An 18,661-nucleotide genomic window follows, 5' to 3' on the forward strand; every position below is an offset into this window, starting at 1 on the left:
CAGTCTCATCCTCCAAAGGACCAACATTCACTTGAGCTACTCTTCCCTTTTATATACTTATAGAAGCTTTTGCTATCCGTTTTAATATTTTGCACTATTTTTCTTCCATAATTTACCTTTGCTCTTTTTATTACTTTCTTAGGAACCCTTTGTTGATCTTTAAAAGTTTCCCAATCTTCCAGCCTGCCACTGGCCTTTGCAATATGGTATGCCGTAGACTAGCTTTAAGCAATGCAGGTTAGCTTTACCTGGTTCTAGCCACTCACGATATTGGTCTCCTGCTCAAATGTCCAGCCAAGCAACAGCGCCATTAGCACACAAAGTTCATGTGCTGCCCGCATTGCAGTGAACGGGCGCATGTTAATTGGGCATCGCGATCCCCATGCCCGTTTTCAGGGGCTATCAAATTTAGCATCCAACATGAGAATAGAGACATGCTCCTTATCATCTTTTTATTAGACATTACAATATTCCAATTCATGCCACTGAATTAGACATTATCAGCGAAGTACACCTCAATTATTCCTAGAATCATGTTGTTAATCTCTTCACAAGAATGTTGGGTATGTATTGCTGACTGAGGAAACTTGTCCTTTTGCAGTGCTTTAACCAAACAGGGTGATCTCAATTTGTCTCTTTTCAGCTGGAATGAACATGAGCCCTGTTTCTAGGCTAAAGAAAACCTGGGCAAAAATCAAAACGGCCAAATTTGACATCCTTGAGGTAAGTACCACTGGTACAATATGTAGCGCAAGGCAAACTTAACCACATGCATTTATCATTTGTATGTTGTATGGGACAACAAAGATAATTATGAGAGTCTAATCTAAGTAATGATACTAAGCAACACTTAGTAAATTACAATTTCTGTTCATCACCATGGTGCATTTCCAATCATTGAGCCCGTTTACAACCCTTCAAGGAAGCTCTTAAAATTAAGCTTTTTTAGGTGCAAGGGCACTAATTGGACACCTTCTAAAAGTTATTAAATGTTAAATATTTAATTCACTAAGAAACTGACTACAGTACACCAATTAAAGTAATAAATGGTTCTGCATAGCTTTTTAAAGCTCATTTTCAGTTATTTATGATCAGGTTACTCATTCGTGGTGAAGTAGGCAGTCTTATTAAAGTGTTCATTTTTGTGATAAACCCATTTTCATCTGTGTTAATAAAGCTGCACTAGGTTACCACTCAAATATATCCAGGAATATTTTTAATGCAAGAAAAGAAAAAAAGCAATAACATTCTAAAACACAGCCCGATTGCATTGATTCAAGCAATATGTTACCTTTGTGATAATGTGAATGAGTTTAAGTGGAAACTTGAACACAGCTTCACTTCAGAAAATTAGCACAATTTGGACCCAGACTGCCAATAGCACCTAAAGTGGAAACTTTACCCTATATTGTTAATTGATATAGCTGATTTGTTTCATGTTGTGGTTTTCTATAACCTTTTTAAAATAATGGTGCAAAGAATATCAATTTTACGGGTGCAGCAATAAGAGGTATGTGCAGTATTACCTGGGTATCGTGAATAATAAGTTACAATAAAAACACATCTATATAGGCAAAAGTGCTGGAGGTGCATGTCCATAGGGACTGGGAGGCAGAACAAAGCACCCTGATTGGCTTAAAGGTCAATAAACATCTTGATTGGCTCATATTTCCTAGGGACCAATCATAAAACACGTTAACATTTACTTGTCCGTGTCTCATCACATTTCCGATACAAATCTACCATGGCTTCTTACAACACCATGAGAGATTCATTGTTCAAAATAGAAATAATATGCATAATAATATTAATATTCATAAATGACACCAGCAGAATAAACTTCTGGGACCACTGCTTAGTGCATACAATACTCAAATATTTTTTGTAAACTTTGCATGCTCACACTACTTTCAATGAACAAGCTAAAACATCACATAAATGTTAGTTTTTTTTTAAACAAAAACAATTATTATTTTCTTATCTTATTATGTTTTAAACATATTCTCTGCTTGAGAATGGGACAGCCTTTGCCAAAATTGCTCTTTAAGTTGGTTGGCAGGTGGTACTCTTTCATTTGCCAATTTTTATCTCCTGCTCTGTGGGGATGCACCTTTAATTCACCAAATGATCCAACTGAAATCAGGAAGTCATGTCAAATCACAATTAGAAATTTGTGGAAAGCAACTCTGCTATTGCTGTGTTCCTACACTAATGATTGACCCAACAGAAAATAACTATTCTTCAGTTGCCCATAGGATCCTTATAAGAGGTTTATTATTTCGAACAATTATCATTTTATTTTCAGATTGATCAATTACAATACACTTTATAAATGTTAATTCTGATGTACAATATTTCCAAGCTTTAAAAGTATCACTGAATGCACTTTTTTAATCCTCAGCATCAAATGGATCCTTCTAGTAATTTCTACAACTACAGGACGGCTTTGCGAGGAGCAGCCCAAAGATCAATGACAGCCCATAGTACTAGGGAAAAGGTGAGAGACAGATGTACATAATAAAAAGGTTAGAACATGTAATCCTAGTATGAGATGTTGTGACTTTTGATAAAACTCAGCACTAAAACTGTTGGGAAAAAAAGTTTAAACAGAGGGCTCTTGAATTTATAATTTGAATTTATAAGCCCGACCATCTTCAGCTGCTTCATCAATGACCTTCCTTCAATCATAAGTTCAGAAGTGGGGTTGTTTGCTGATGATTGCACAATGTTCAGCACCATTCGCGACTCCTCAGATACTGAAGCAGTCTGTGTTGAAATGCAACAAGACATGGACAATATCCAGGCTTGGGCTGATAAGTGGCAAGTAACATTCGCGCCACACAAGTGCCAGGCAATGACCATCTCCAATAAGAGAGAATCTAACCATCTCCCCATGACATTCAATGGCATTATCATCGCTGAATCCCCCACTATCAACATCATAGAGGCCACCACTGACCAGAAACTGAACTGAAGTAGTCATATAAATATTGTGGCTACAAGAGCAGGTCAGAGGCTAGGAATCCTGCGGTGAGTAACTCTACTACTGATTCCCCAAAGCCTGTCCACCATCTACAAGGCACAAGTCAGGAGTGTGATGGAATACTCTCCACTTGCCTGGATGAGTGCAGCTCCAACAGCACTCAAGATGTTTGACACCATCCAGGACAAAGCAACCTGCTTGATTGGCACCCCATACACAAACATTCACTCCCTCCACCACCAAGGGTCTAAACCAGGAAATATAAAGCAGGAAATATAAATTAGAATTAAATGATGTACAGAAAGTGAACTAAATATTGTGAAATACAGATGGGATTAAGGGTGAGTGATAAAAGAAACAGAAAGAGAAACTAAAAATTATTTTTTTAAAATATCTCCAACACTACTAATCTCCTTCTGAGGCAATGAGACTGCACAATTGTAAAAATAATTTTTCAGGCCGGAGGGGTTATTCAGCAGTAACTCTACCTATTAGGTGATTAAAATCTCACTTACCCCTAAATGCACTAGCTCTAATTTTTTTCAGCTGTTATTAGTGCAGAACTAGTTCGCAAGTACATGAAGTTTATGCCGTTACAGTCATTGCATTTCCGGGTCTATCGACAGTGACCGCAACCGTGCATGCTGTGGAGAAACAAGGCATCTCCACGTTTAACTGTGCAAGTGCATACTCCAGAAGTTGCTGTCAGATTTCCTCCATCATAACATGAGCACTGATAGCCTCACTGTTATTCTCATCACAATTCTCATCATAAATTTCATGCCATTATTTATCAGGGACCTCTAAAATTGGACGTTAATGCTGGATGAAGGACAAAACTGTCCAGAGTAATCATATTCAGTTCAAAATGTTTAGTTTCTGAAGTCATTTATTTATTAAGAGTATATAGCAGCAGATACCAGGTATTTATTTATTCCCTTTGACCTGTTCTATTTCTTTATCTGAATGTCTGATTGTATACTCATTCTTCCTGCAGCTCAGCATTATTGTAAACTTTTGTTTAAATTGATGCATTATTAACTCTGCAAAAAAAGTCTTATTTGTTCTATGGGCAGAATTTTGTTCTGCCCTTGGAGGTGGACATGGAATCGGGGGAGCAATCAAAATGGCAGGAGGTGTAGTTACCGATGTTCCCTGGGCCCCTGCCATTTTGTTCAGGATGGGGAAGGCCGAGGACAGCCATCCCTCCCCAGGCCAATTGAGTCCCTCTGTAGAGCAATCCGGTTAGTCCCACTCCCCCACACTATCCCCCTTGGCCTGCAAGTTTATTTCTCTCAAATGCTGATTCAATTTCCTTTAGAAATTATTAATTGTCTCTGCTTCCACCACCCTCGTAGGCAACGCGTTCCAGGCCATTACCATGCGCTGTGTAAAAAAGTTCTTCCTCACATCCCCCCTGTATTTCTTGCCCAAAATCTAAATGTGTGTCCACTAGTCCTTGTACCATCAGCTAATGGAAAATGTCCTGTTTTGTCAACACCTGTGTTCAGAATTGATAGAGACCAAAAGTTGCCTGGCTAGGTCTGGTTATTTGAAAAATTAATCTAAGTGGTTCAAAAATTGCAAAAATGTTGAGATGAAAAAGAAACATTAAAAAGAGTGTAAGTACAGCTGGCAAGGAAGCACGTGAGCTGAAGAACAGTGAGGGCAGTATTAATAATTTGTAACTGCAGACACAAACTGTACTTTGTTGTTGTCTGAAGTATCTATGTGTGCAAATATATAGGAAGCTGTCCAGGAGACCATTAGAATAGTCAAGCCACGAGATAACAAAAATATGGGTGAGGGTTTCAGCAGCAGATGAGCTGAGGCAGGGGCGGAGACAGGTGATATTAACAGAGGTTGAAGTAGGCAGTCTTGATGATGGTGTGGAGATGTGGTCAGAATCTCATCCTGGTGTCAAATAGGACAATGAGGATGCATATGGTCTGGTTCAGCCTCAGTGACCCAGCGAGAGGGATAACGTCAGTGGCTACAGAAGAGTTTTTGGTGGGGACTAAAGACAACGGTTTCAGTCTTCCCAATATTTAGTTGGAGGAAATTTCTGCTTATCCAGGACTGGATGTCAGATAAGCAATGTGACAAATTAGAGACAGTGGCGGAGTCAAGTCAATGTTCCTTTTAAAATTTAATTGTGCGTGGTCAGTCTTTTCAGTGCATGATCCTGTTAATTTTTTTTGCGTGGCTGCTGTTTTATCATGGAACAGGCTTGCATGATACCTTCCATGCTGCTGTGCGGCCACACACCCAAGCAGCTTAGCACGGACATTAGTCGAGAAAGATATTAGCGAGGTAGAACTGGGTGTCGTCAGCTTACATTGTTGTGTGATTGCCTTTAAGAGTGATGTCCCTTTAAGATCTTAGTATGCTAATGACCTGAATAATAGGATGCAGTCTTGTGATTACATGCCAGTTTCATTCTTTAATTGTAACACCAAGAGGCAAGTCCTATAAATAGATATTTCTGCACTGTATATACTTGATAGCTGTTAATAAACCTGTTTGAGATCTTCAATCAACTGAACTCCATGCATTTCATTTATGTTGCATCAGACAACATAAAAGCTTCTCATTACCTACATGTGGAACCTTATGTTTTGTTTTAGAATGATGCCACCGAGGGTAGCATGTAAATGAGAAATAGGAGGGACCAAGGCTAGATCCTTGGGGTCACCAGAAATAATGGGGCAGGAGCAGGAACAAGAAGCCAATGCAACTGATAGTCTGGGTACAATAGGATAGATAAGTACCTGGAGAGGGCAGTCCCACCCACCTGGACACAGGTGGAGAGGTATTGGAGGAAGATGTTGTTCTCAACTGTGTTAAAGGCTTCAGGCACTTTATAAATACATGTTACCGTTATAGAACTGACAAAGCCAGCAATTCACAAAGCTTTTGTTCGTATGTGGAGAAAATCACCACATTTTAGCAGATCAGCAAAAGCTCTGTCATTTGCTGTCAATGGAAAAGAAAATCAGAGAGAGTGTAAAACAGGTAGCTGAGGCATTGTCGTCCCTTTTGCACTACTGCTCAATACAAATTTCACCCCATACAAATTTAATAAGATGTAAATCAAGTCTTTTTCCTTTTTTGCTCTCCTGAATATGCAGACACATTACTGGATTATGGTTTCACTGATTTTGGTCACTCTCCACTACTTTGACCAAGTGGCTATTTTTCAAATGTGAGCCATGACAATAAGGGCTGAATTTTCAACTTTGGGGAGAGGAAACAGGAGTCAACACTGTTTCCAGATCCCAAACCTGCCCTCGGGGTTGGGGGGTGGGGTAGTGGGGAACAGTCATTGACCTGGAATTTTGACTGGGGCATCCCCTTAATTGGCATGGAGTCAGGCTTCCTGTCCAATTAAGGGCAGCAGGCAGGCTCCCGAAACTATAGGGTCAATCAGAGGCCTCCCAGCTTCAGAGGAGCACCCGGCCTCAGTAAAAGGTGAGTAACTGGGAGGGCGCTTCTGGAAGGTGTCCTTTCAGTCACTTTTTTAAAAAATTAATTAAAAAATAGAGAAAGCAGTCAGTCCACCACTGCAGAGGGAGATCCCCTTTACAAGGCGGCAATTTGGCTGTATCCCACCCAGGTAGGCCTACCTGAAGCGCTGACACCTCAGCCTGCCACTGGGTGCCTGCGTCCAGGCAGTTAAACTGCCCCCCATCATGTCGGGAAACTAAAGGCCAACTGGAAAATCCCAGTTGGCATCCTTAATCCCTGGTTAACAAGGCTCTTAATGAGCATAATTGTTTGCCTGCCTTGTTGGGGCAGCAGCCACGCCAGACCCCGAACCTGCATCAGCCAAAATGACTTTGAAGATCAGGACAGTCAGGACACCAGCACACTGGCCGGCCTCATAATTTTCAGAGCACATCCACCTCTGTTCCCAACCTCAGTGGGGCCCGAAAATTCAGCTCTAAGTTTGGAAGTTTATTTGAACATAGAAGGCACCACATTGGAGTCCAGTCTTGTTGTTACCTGTTGTTTATGCACACTTCCAATAGGGCTGCCAAATAGCAATCAGAAGTGAATAGAATAGCTGATTTTCCCCTCTATAACCGAGGGGTGTTGAAGCGAATTGTAGTACCCATGACAGAGATCAGATAACTCAGCACAGACAGTGGGTGGAACCTTGCCTTTCTGCGCCCCCACATCTTAGTTGTTTGCCAAGTAAATTGCTGAGCCATCAGGGAGTCAGTTAACTGTTTTTAGAAATGCAGTGATGGTGGTAGGATCCCACAGTTGCCATCAATTGCATTTATGGGGCTGGATTTTAAGAGCCCGCTGCCAATCTCAGCAGCGAGCTGAAAAAAAGCGGGCAGGTCGCACGCCAAAGCGCCACCACAATCTCAAGTGCAGTGGCTCGTTTAAATAGCTGGGGCAGCCTGCCCCCACCCCCCCCCCGCCCGCCCCGCACCGCACCTTGTGGAGGGGGTGGACTGTCCACTCCCAGCAATGGCGTCGGCTGCCTGTGCACAGGCGCTGATGCCATTTTTAAAGGGTAGACAGCTCTGCTGCCCAATTAAAATTTTTAAAGTCCTACCCCCCAACATTAAATAAATAAATTTCTAACACCCCTTTCCCACCCCCCCAATAATATAATAACTAATTGCTCTTCCCCCCAAAACAAAACATCTGACCTTCCCCTCCCCAAAGTGCACAATGCTTAAGGTTCAACTCTTCCCACCATCCCCTACACCCATTACATATATTTGAACTCCCCCACACACCGACAAATTTCTCTCCTGCCTGCTCCCTACCTGTGTGGCACCATGTTTCCCCGGATGGGGATCTGAAGGCACACGAGTGCCGGCCGCCACGCTGAAGATCGCTGCGGGCCCTCAAGATCACAGGTAATTCTATTTAAATTGAATAATTTTATTCATTTGAATATTTAAATTGTGGTCCCGTCGCACAGCGGCATTGGGGCCGCCACAGAGCCTCGCCGCTGCTGGGAGGATCGGGCCTGGTCTTCCCTGGATCCATCTTCAGGCACCCGCCACCCCCCCTCGCTACAGAACCCGATGCCTGGGGAGAACAAAATCCAGCTCTTGGAATGTAAAAGCAGTTTAGGAATCTACTGAAGTAGCTTAGGTTTTGATATTTGTATTCCAACATAGGCCAGTAAGATATGTTACATTTTTATTTATAACTTTTGTTAATTTACCTCTTAAAATCAGAACCCCTGGTCAACACTTATTTGCTAAGCTGCATATTTTGCATGGCAATTACTAAACAACTTTGTTTGAGCTTGATTACTGGTCAGACTTCTAAACAAATCTTGCGGAGTATAAAGATATTAAGGGAGTGTAATACAACAGTGTAGAATCCTTAAAAATCAACAATCTTGAAATTACACTACGTGAATATCAAGGTACAGTCACGTAACTCATGAAATTCCTTTTCTAATATTTTAGTGAAAGTGTTAATCCATTTTACTTTAAGAAGCATAATGCTTCCATGAACATGACAGGCAAAGAAATTTTATACAAGCGTATTAAGTGCTTTCCAGCTAACATTTGCATAGGGTTGGAGCAGCCCAATATTAGCCATGTACTTTGTGATCTGCTGCATCTTCAGTCAAAAAAATCACTCCTGTAAATTTCACCAATATGTGTAATTGATAGCTTAACCTATGGGGTGTACTCTTTCACCAAAGCTTATAACCAGTTTTAATTTAATGATACCCTTATTTGTATTTTTTGACAGATAGTAATTCCTTTCTGCAGTCTACTCATCAAGGATATTTACTTTTTAAACGAGGGTTGTGCCAATCGTTTACTGAATGGACATGTCAATTTTGAGGTGAGCAAGTCTGATGTTATTTTCTCCATTTTAAAAAAATTGCTGAAAAGTAGTAAGAGGCAAAACATTGTAAAATGGAGTAAAATTCAAACCTTTTGAAGGAAGACATGGTTTAATATTAGGAAATCATGTCATTTAGTTGCTATCTTAACTCCTGTACAGTATACCAGTTAAGATTATGAAGACTATTTTTCAGTCTCTTTCATTGATCACTTTATCTATTTATCAAAATTACTCTGTCATGTAAGTCTCTCTGAGATGTCTTGTCTCCATTCGTCGCCCACCTGATTGATGTCTTACCTTAATCTTTGGTCCACTGCTCCTGTCTGCTAAATTGCTGAAATAAAAACAGAAGGTGCTGTAAATACTCAGCAGGTCTGGCAGCATCTGTGGAGAGAGAAACAGAGTTAACAGGCTGAATTTTGCTCAGCTCCCAACATCGGGCTCCGTGACCAGGGGGCGGGGAGGCGGAAGATCGCACTGGCAGCAGCCCGCCATGGAGCCCAACGCCAGGATTGCCAGGCTCAATCTTCTTAGCGGCAGTGAGATTCGTGGCGGCCCCCCACCCCCAGCCGCTTGCCGACGGGACCTGACCCAATTCCTCACCATCTTACCTTCAGTTCTGGATCTTCAGTGTGACGGGCGGCACTCAAAAGCCCACACTTTCCCGTCCAGGGGAAGCTGGTGCCACTGAGGTGGGGAAGGGGAAATCAGAGCATGTTTAGTATAGTCTTGGGGGGAATGGGGTCAATGCTGCATTTTTAGTGTGGGGGAGGAAGGGGTGACCTTTGCACTTTGTGCATTTGCAGGGAGAAGGGGTCAACTCTGCAATTTCATTGTATTGGGGGGGAACAGGCCAAACATTTATTTCTCATGTAGTTGAGGCGAGGAGGATTTGGTTGGACGGGACCAACTGTCATTTGTTAACACAGCCCTTTAAAAATGGTGCCAGCACCTACACAAAAACAGGCAACACTGTCACCACGTGATTGGGATGGGGGCGGCATATTATAATGAGCCACGGTGGCATGGTGGCACCTGGCCCACGTGTGGGCCGCCATTTTTTCGCCTGCTGCCACTCTCGGTGGCGGGAAAATAAAATCCGGCCCAACATTTCATGTCTGTGATGTAAGGTCACAGATCTGATGCATTAACTCTCTTTCTCTCTCTACTGATGCTTCCAGACCTGCTGAGTATTTCTAGTACTTTCTGTTTTTATTTCAGATTTCCAGCATCCGCAGTATTTTGCTTTTATGCTTAATTGCTGATATTGGTGTGTGTGTGCATGTGTACATGTCCTCATTCCTGCAATTAGAGTCATAGAGTTACACAGCACAGAAACAGGCCCTTCGGCCCATCTTGTCCCTGCCGGCCATCAAGCACCTATCTATTCCAATCCCATTTTCCAGCACTTGGCCCGTAGTCTTGTATGCTATTGCGTTTCAAGTGCTTATCTAAATACTTCTTACATGTTGTGAGTGTTCCTGCCTCTATCACCTCTTCAGGCAGTGTGTTCCAGATTCCAACCACCCTCTGGGTGAAAAAACTTTTCCTCAAATCCCCTCTAAACCTCCTGCCCTTTACCTTAAATCTATGCCCCCTGGTTACTGACACCTCCGCTAAGGGAAAAAGTTTCTTCCTATCTATCCTATCAATGCCCCTCATAATTTTGTATACCTCAATCATGTCCCCCCTCAGCCTTCTCTGCTCTAAGGAAAACAACTCTGGTCTATCCAGTCTCTCTTCATAGCTGAAATGCTGCAGCCGAGGCAACATCCTGGTGAATCTCTTCTGCATCCTCTCCAGTGAAATCACATCCTTCCTATAGTGTGGTGCCCAGAACTGCACGCAGTACTCCAGCTGTGGTCTAACTAGCGTTTTATACAGCTCCATCATAACCTCCCTGCTCTTATATTCCATGCCTCAGCTAATAAAAGCAAGTATCCCATATGCTTTCCTGACCACCTTATCTACCTATGCTGCTACCTTCAGTGATCTGTGGACAAGTACACCAAGATCCCTCTGACCCTTTGTACTTCCTAGGGTCCTACCACAATTGATTGTATTGAGTTATTTCTGTCTTTATGAAATCTTTTGCTGATCTAGTTCTTTCTTTAAAGTGACTTTCTCCTGATGTTTTAGCAGCATGTGTGGCTTTCTCATTTTTTTAATATGTTCTTTTAAATCTATCTTGTCTTCCCTATTCCTGAAGAAGGGTCACTGACCCGAAACGTTAAGTCTGCTTCTCTTTCCACAGATGCTGCCAGACCTGCTGAGTGGTTCCAGCATTTCTTGTTTTTATTCCCTATTCTTCCCTCTGTTTGCCCTTAGTGAACCTTGTCACTTCTATCTCTGGTCATCCAGTCCCTACCTCTGTCTCTATGATCACACCTTTCTCCTTGTCCCTGATTTTTCTTTGTCAGGTTTGCTGATGAAGATCCTTTCTCTTCAGTTGAACTGAAATGTTGGCCTAGTGCCTCTGCTTTTGATAATGGCAGCAAAAGAATCAGTTAAATGCCTGCCTATCGCATCCCCATTGTCTGCTAATCCCTCACATCTTGAGCATCACTTGAAATGTTGCTCGTCATTAGAAATGTAAGTGCCAGAATGAGTGTTGTAGGTTGGCACCTCTTGCAGAAAGGACAGTGAAGGTAAGTATCAGGCATGGTGATGAACCGTGGGAGATATCAGGCCAGAATGGGGGTTAGCAGGTGTAACAGAAGGGAAAGCATCAGGCCGGGAGAGTCATCAGAGGCTAAGTGGAATGGCGAGAGGTCTTTAAAAATAAATTAATATTTTAAAGGAAAAAATGAGAAATGACTAATCCTCATGTTGGGAGCAGGAATGCCAAAGGCAGGAAGAAAATAGCCTCAGAGGCTGAGATGAACACCCTAAGGAACAACAAAAATTAAAATTTTGGAGGTAGAATTTCAAAATATGTAGCAAAAGGGAATGCAGAGGAAGCCGGATAACTGATGAATGAAAAGTTAAAAGTTGGAAGACGTTTTAAAACAAAGGAGACCTGAAAATGCAATGTAGGGAGGAGGAAAAATGGGAGAGCTTGAGGCCTAACTGATGAAATAAGGGTGTTGGGGTTGTGAGTAACATATAAGGGGAAAAAGTCTGGGAAAAATTGAACAGAAGAAAACAGTAAGCGTAAGGTGATGCATGTTGGTAAACAAAAAGCAGCAGAAATTAAACTCTGAATGGAAGTAGATTTGGTGTTATGAAACAACAGAGGGATTTGGGGATACAGGTTCATAGAACATTAAAAGACAGCAACTCGAGTTGATAAAACAATAAAAATGCAAACAACAACTAGACTGAAAACTAAAAGTTAAATTTATTAAATATTTTAAAGATTAGAGAGGAGGTACAAAAGTGTTTCAATGAATATTTTAAAAGTAAAAAGCAGTCAATATATAGTATTTGTGACACTGGGTGTTGGTGAATCTGTGGCATATGTGACACACTGGGCTGAATTTTATCAGCCCCTCACACCGTGGGTTGTGGCGGGGTGGCCCGTAAAATGCTAGCAGGAGCAGCCCGCCATGACCCACAATGCAGAGAAGGCCCCGCCGGATATTACTGGGCGGAGGCGAGGCCTCGGTGCGGTTGGCGGAGGGACTTCATTAAAATATTGAAATTTGATACATTAACATTCAAATGAACTTACCTGCCGACGGCGGCCACCCCACGCTGAATTTACGGCCAACCGGCTGCAAGTCGCACATCTTCAGAACTCCATTGGAGTTCCGAGGCGAGACACTGGTGGGGAAGGGGGAGGAATAAAATTATCAAGGCGGGAAGTGGGGGGGGGTGGCGAGCAGGGAAAACTATTCCTCTTGGTTGTGGGGATGGTGGGAAGGGGTTGAGGGTCAAAGATACTGATGTTTGTGGGGGGGGGGGAACGTTCAGAGTTTCAAAAAGTATATTTTTGGGGGGATAGGTTAATTTATGTGCTGAGAACTCAGTGGGGGTGGGAGAGGAGATTTACTGGTAAATTAAACGTTTATGAAATTTTTAAATCACACTGGCACCTTTAAATATGTTAACATATCCTGAAGGGCTTGAAGCCCTTTAAAAATGGCGCTGGCGCTGCTCTGACCCGTCATTTAAATGAGCCCCCGTGCATGCTATCGTGGGGTCTCTGCAGCAGCATTTCAGTGTCAGAAGGCTGATAAAATTCAGCCCACATCATATTGAGAACTCCACCTATTGGTAGTACAAATGGGTCTTCCCATAGGAGCAATGTCATGACAGGATATTTTCAATGAAATAAGTGCGTCATCTAGCACATTCAATATATACAGATGAGGGAGTATGATAAGATAAATAATGATACATCGTTTCCACTGGCTATTGAGACAACACCAGACGGGCAAAAAATTTAAGATAATGATTAAAAGAATTAAAGGAGAGATTTTAAGACACAAATTGCTAGCTCACAACTCCTCATTTGTATGAGTTTAGGGTTGAACCACTTTTTTACTTGTAAATTTCACAAAACTCGCAACAGGTACAAGTTGGAAGGAATTACTGTGTGTCAACTTTGTTTTTGTGGGTGAGGCTCATTCCTTCTAATATATTCTCTTTGTGTTCCTGCTTAATGCATCAATGGGTGAGGAATGTTGCCAATGCTATTCCTGAACTAGCTGTTCAAAAGTATGCAAGAGCCTCCAAGAAGACATTTTTTGTGCTTTGTTCCTTTCTTTCTTGCAGTCCACACTCAGTGGTTGCTTAGAGTATTGGTGGCAGCTCAGCATATTCCACTCCTCTGCAGGATAGCCTGTTGGAGTTCCAAGGAGCTATCCTCTAATTGCATTTTCTTATAAAAGGGTACAAACAGTATTTCAGGAGTGGGAATTAACTTCTTAAAGAACAAACGTAAGGGTAAAGAATACTATCATATAAATGCTTCATGTGATTGTACCAAATTTATGTCTTCAGCATTTTATTGCTTCCATGAAAATTGGGGAAAGAAGCATTCTAGTATGAGCACATTAAGAATTTGCACAATAACATTGATGACTAATTTCTACCAGGTAATGTTTTGTTGAATGTTATCCTGAACAAAATTCTGTTCAGCCTGAGCTCATTAACAACTCTGCAGGAAGTGCGCATTGTCTTGATACACTACACAACAGGAATGCCAAGAAAATGGTGAGAGACTGGGTAATGTAATGGGTTAAAACACTGCCCTTTAAGCTTTCAAACCTACATTCAAATGCAAGTTGAAGTTCTATTTTTGCTGATTTCACTCCTGCCCCCTGCCCAATTATTTGCAGGAATGTGGGGCAAAATGATCTGCCCCAAGGCACTGACAGTGCCAGGTTTGAATGACAGATGTGGGGTGTATGAGACCAGCCTGAGCAATGACTCCAGCTAATCAGGCCTTCAATTGGCATCTCATTGTCACAGTGTTGCTGGGATTGGGAAACACAGAACAGAGGATTAAATCTGAATTCCACCATGTTATGACATCATGCATTGGTACTCCAATGCCCCAACCCACATTACCTACAGGAAATTCTTTTTTGCCTCACAGATGTATGTGCTAGTAACCAATTGTCTTTTCCTTGCAACCTGACATTTTTAAAATATTGCTGAAAAAGGGACATGCTATCAAAGCTTTTCGTCTTGCACTCATCTGGACATACGCCAGAATGCCAATTTCAGAGGGAGCAACAATTTATACTGCATGAGAAAATGGTGCTGATTGGTCGACAAATCAACTCTGATTGGTCCAGGCATTGCCATGGAAAATGCATCAGGGAATTATTGTCTCCCATGCTTTTGTTTAATTCAACAAAGGCACAACACCTGGACATGTTCCTATTGCCTGAAGAGGACAGGTCCCTGCGTATGAATATATGTAGCTTCTAGCAAGTGTAAGTGAGCCACATTGCGAGCCCGACTGATAATCTTATATAGCTTGTTAGTATAATTCTTAGCACACTCGGGATTGTTCAGTAAATGCCATCCAATCACGCAATATACCATATTACTCATTTGTGTGGTAGACAGAACGTCTTTTTGGCTTGATGGCAGCATCCTTTTAGTGGAAAATACCACTTGTGCTTGTATATGAGTTCCACTGTGGGCGCGATGCCTGGTACTGAGGCCATACGTCCCAACAATTGACGGATCATATCAAACAGCATGTTCCTTTGGCTGTTCACAATAGGCAAGAGTACTGATCGTACTCAACCAGCCTGTACTTGCAAAACTCGGAACACAATGTCTAGATGTGATTCCTCGATTGGACAGCACTTACTGAACAATCCCGAATGTGCTAAGAATTACACTGACAACCAATTTAAGATCATTAGTCGGGCTCACAATGTGGCTCACTTACACTTGCTAGAAGCTACATATATTCATACACAGGGACCTGTCCTCTTCAGGCAAAAGGAACATATCCAGATGTTGTGCCTTTGTTGAATTAAACAAAACCGTGGTGTATTCTCCATGGCAACGCCCTGAACAATCAGAGTTGACTTGCCAACCAATCAGCACCCTTTTCTCATGCAGTATATATTGTTGCTCCCTTTGAAATTTGGGATTCTTGTTTCTGTCCTGATGAGTGCAAGACGAAAAGGTTCAACAGCATGTCTTTTTTTCAGCAATACTCAAGTTCTGTACTATCAAGCGACTATTTTTAAATACTTAATTTGAATGTCCATTTGTATGTTACCCTTTCACATTCTCCTTTCAGTTACTGTTCAGACTACTGGGATCTTCTTGGTCCAAGGGCATGAAGTCTGTAAAGTATTTCACATTTAATATCACCAAGAAATATTGACATGCACTTTAATATCCTCTCAGATTATACTCTGAACCATTACCTAAAATTATTTAATTTATTACTTCTGCTTCTTTTAGAAATTCTGGGAGCTGGCAAAGCAAGTCAGTGAGTTCATGACCTGGAAACAAATGGAGTGCCCCTTCGAGCGTGATCGCAAAATCCTTCAGTATCTTCTTACAGCTCCTGTCTTCTCTGAAGATAGTAAGTCAGTAGATACATTCAAAAATGAATTGTGCTAACAAGATGATACAGTGCATCCATTTTAATGAATGTAGTGAAGATAAAGGAACCAGTGGTAAACAGTGATTCTTCAAGACAACAATTATAATTAATTTTCTGTAGTGTCTACTCTATTATAACTTGTCCTTTTGAATAAATATAAATTGGATCTGTGCATAAATTCAGACAAAATCTTTTTATAGTAACAGCTTTTCAATAACTGAAAGCTATAATTGTGGCATTGCTCTCCTATTTACCATGGGCTGGATTTTACCAGCCCCCCGACGTTGGGGGTCGTGGCAGGAGGGTCCGGAAAATACCTCCAGGAGAGGCCCGCCACGGATCCGCTCCATTTTACAAGCGGCGGTGAGGCCTCGTGGCAGCCCCCACGCTGCACGGTGACGGAGACTTAATTTAAATATTAAAATAAATGGCAATTAATGAATAATGACTTAACTTGTAGCGACGGCTGTTCCACTCCAACATTCCGGCCGATTGCCGGAACTCCTGCACCTTTGGATCTCCGTTCGGAGATCCAAGATAGAACACTGGTGGGGAGGGGGGGAGGAGTGAAATTTTCAGGGCTGGGATGGGGGGAACAGAGAAGACCTTTCCGATTGGTGGAGGGGATGGTGGGAAGGGTTTGAGGGTTAAAGTTAATAAAGTTCAGGGGGGGAAGGTCGGGATCAGAATAAAAGTTTATTTTGGAGGAAAGGGAAATTAATGAATTGATTGGTCACTAAGGGTGTGGGAGAAGGGATTAAAAATGTCAATAAATGTCTAATTTTATTTTTCAACATTCTGTGACTTTAAAAATTTTAATGAGTCCGAAAGGCATAAAGCCCTTTAAAAGTATGCCACACCTGTGCAGTGGCGCCGGACGCAGTTGCCGGAGCGCCCGCCACTGATGACGTCATCAGGGGTGGGTGTTCTGCCTCCTCCATGTAAATGAGCCGGTGCGCTAAATATCGTGGCGGCTCAGCGGCACACATCTCAGGCATGCACCGCACCATTTTTAAAGCTCACCGCCGATAAAAATTCAGCCCTATATGTCAGAATGTTAACTTCAATAACTTAAGATAGATTTTGAACAAATATCCCCTGGCCGACAATTTTAAAGGAAGCGGTTTTGGGGCCTGGCACAGCTGCCACCCCCACAAGGTGGGAAGCCTCTTGTTAAGAACCTCCAGGGTGGGTAATAGAGACCTGGGATTTTCCAGTTGGCCTGCAGTTTCCTGATTTGACTGGGGTGGGGAGGGGGCAGTTCAACTAACTGGAGGCGGGCACCCAGAGACAAGCCAGGTTGCCAGTGCACCAGGCAGGCTGACAGGCCCTCTCTGCCTGCCTGGGAGCGGGTGCAGCCAAAAGCTGCCCTGTAGTTGGATTTTCCACCCACACTGGTGGCCTTGATGCTTTTTTCTATTTTTTAACTGACTTTTAAAAAAAGTTGCTGAGAGGGCATCTGCATGTTGAAGCGCCCTCTCAGTTACTTACCATTCATTACAGCCGGCTGCTTCACTGAAGCTGGAAGGCCTCTGATTCAAGACCCAGAAACAGTTCCACCTCCTGTTTCCTGTCCCCAAAGCGAAATTTCAGCCCACTGTTGATGGCTATGATGTAAGGTTGATTGACACATAAGTGTATTTTATGTGCACAGGAACAATGATTGAAACAAATTATTGATAGTGTTTAGATTTCAGAGGAACATCTGTTCTGTATTTTTCCTTTCGGAAACATTTGATCATGTTTTCACCATACTTGGCAAGTAGTTCGTTTAGCTCAGTGGCAGCATTCTCTCCTTTGAGTCAGAAGGTTATAGGTTAAAGCTACACTCCTGGGAATGAGCACAAACTCTCGGCAAACACTTCAGGCAAGCTTTTGGTTCTTTGCCCTAATATCTCTTTATGTGGCTCGATGACAAATTTTATCTCATAATGCTCCTGTGAAGCACGTTGGGACATTTTATTACGTTAAAGGCTCTATGTAAATACAAGTTGTTGCTGGGGAAGATAAAACTGATTACCTAGGATTGATGAAATACACCTTGTACTTATCATAACATTAAAGTTTGCTTTCAGAAGTCCAGAATACATTAGAACAGCTGAAGCAGAAATATGTATCACTACTAACATTGGTTATCTGCTGACAATACTAGCAGAACGTTTAACCCTTTGAAATGGGATAACTTGAATGTTAAAATAGCAAGCAAAGAAATGCCATCTGAATTCATCAAGCATTTGTCCACTAATATTGCCAGCAGTAATCTGAGGTAAAGGGAGAATATTTTATGTGATTGCCTAATAGCTAAAGAAAGTAACTTGATTTACAACTGTAACCACACGGATGTCTATTCATTTTCAAAATCATATAGAGGTTAGGCTACTTTTGATTTTTAAGCAAAAGGGCCTTGAGAAACTTAAGACAATGTCAATTTCAGGGAAAAAAGTGAACTTTTCTTTTGATTCACTACTCTTGGTTGCTGAGGATCAGCAGAAACTTGCTAAAAAGCATTTTTAAAATGAACAAAAACTGAACTTGAGGCATGTTTTATAACCATATTTACATTTCCCTAGTAATTTCTATTACTCTGAAATAATGGCCGGGATTTTATCTGGGCGATGGGGGTCTCAACCTCTGACAAAAACGCCGCCGAGAACCCCGCATCGCCCTTTCTGTGGGAGGCTTACCAAATCAAGTGCCAATTAGGCACTTAACTGGACAGCGGCAGGTCATCCACAGGATCAAGGATCCCGGTGACAGAAGTTCTGCCCTCTGAGAACTGTCAGTCAATCAGATGCCGGCAGTTCTTTAACTCAGCA

The 18,661-nt window shown here is 42.0% G+C and overlaps 1 protein-coding gene across 2 annotated transcripts in view; it reads left to right on the forward strand.

Annotated features, from left to right (window-relative positions):
- rasgef1ba (RasGEF domain family, member 1Ba) overlaps positions 1-18,661 on the forward strand; it is a 106,382-nt gene that overhangs the window by 75,774 nt on the left and 11,947 nt on the right. For both annotated transcript variants that reach the window (XM_068015051.1, XM_068015043.1), the window contains 4 exons: positions 644-723; positions 2,402-2,497; positions 8,720-8,815; positions 15,701-15,824. In XM_068015051.1, coding sequence (XP_067871152.1) covers positions 644-723; positions 2,402-2,497; positions 8,720-8,815; positions 15,701-15,824 — 396 coding nt within the window. The remainder of the gene's footprint in view (positions 1-643; positions 724-2,401; positions 2,498-8,719; positions 8,816-15,700; positions 15,825-18,661) is intronic.

This window comes from Heterodontus francisci, chromosome 1 (assembly GCF_036365525.1).
Source record: "Heterodontus francisci isolate sHetFra1 chromosome 1, sHetFra1.hap1, whole genome shotgun sequence".
Classification (NCBI taxonomy): Eukaryota; Metazoa; Chordata; class Chondrichthyes; order Heterodontiformes; family Heterodontidae; genus Heterodontus; species Heterodontus francisci.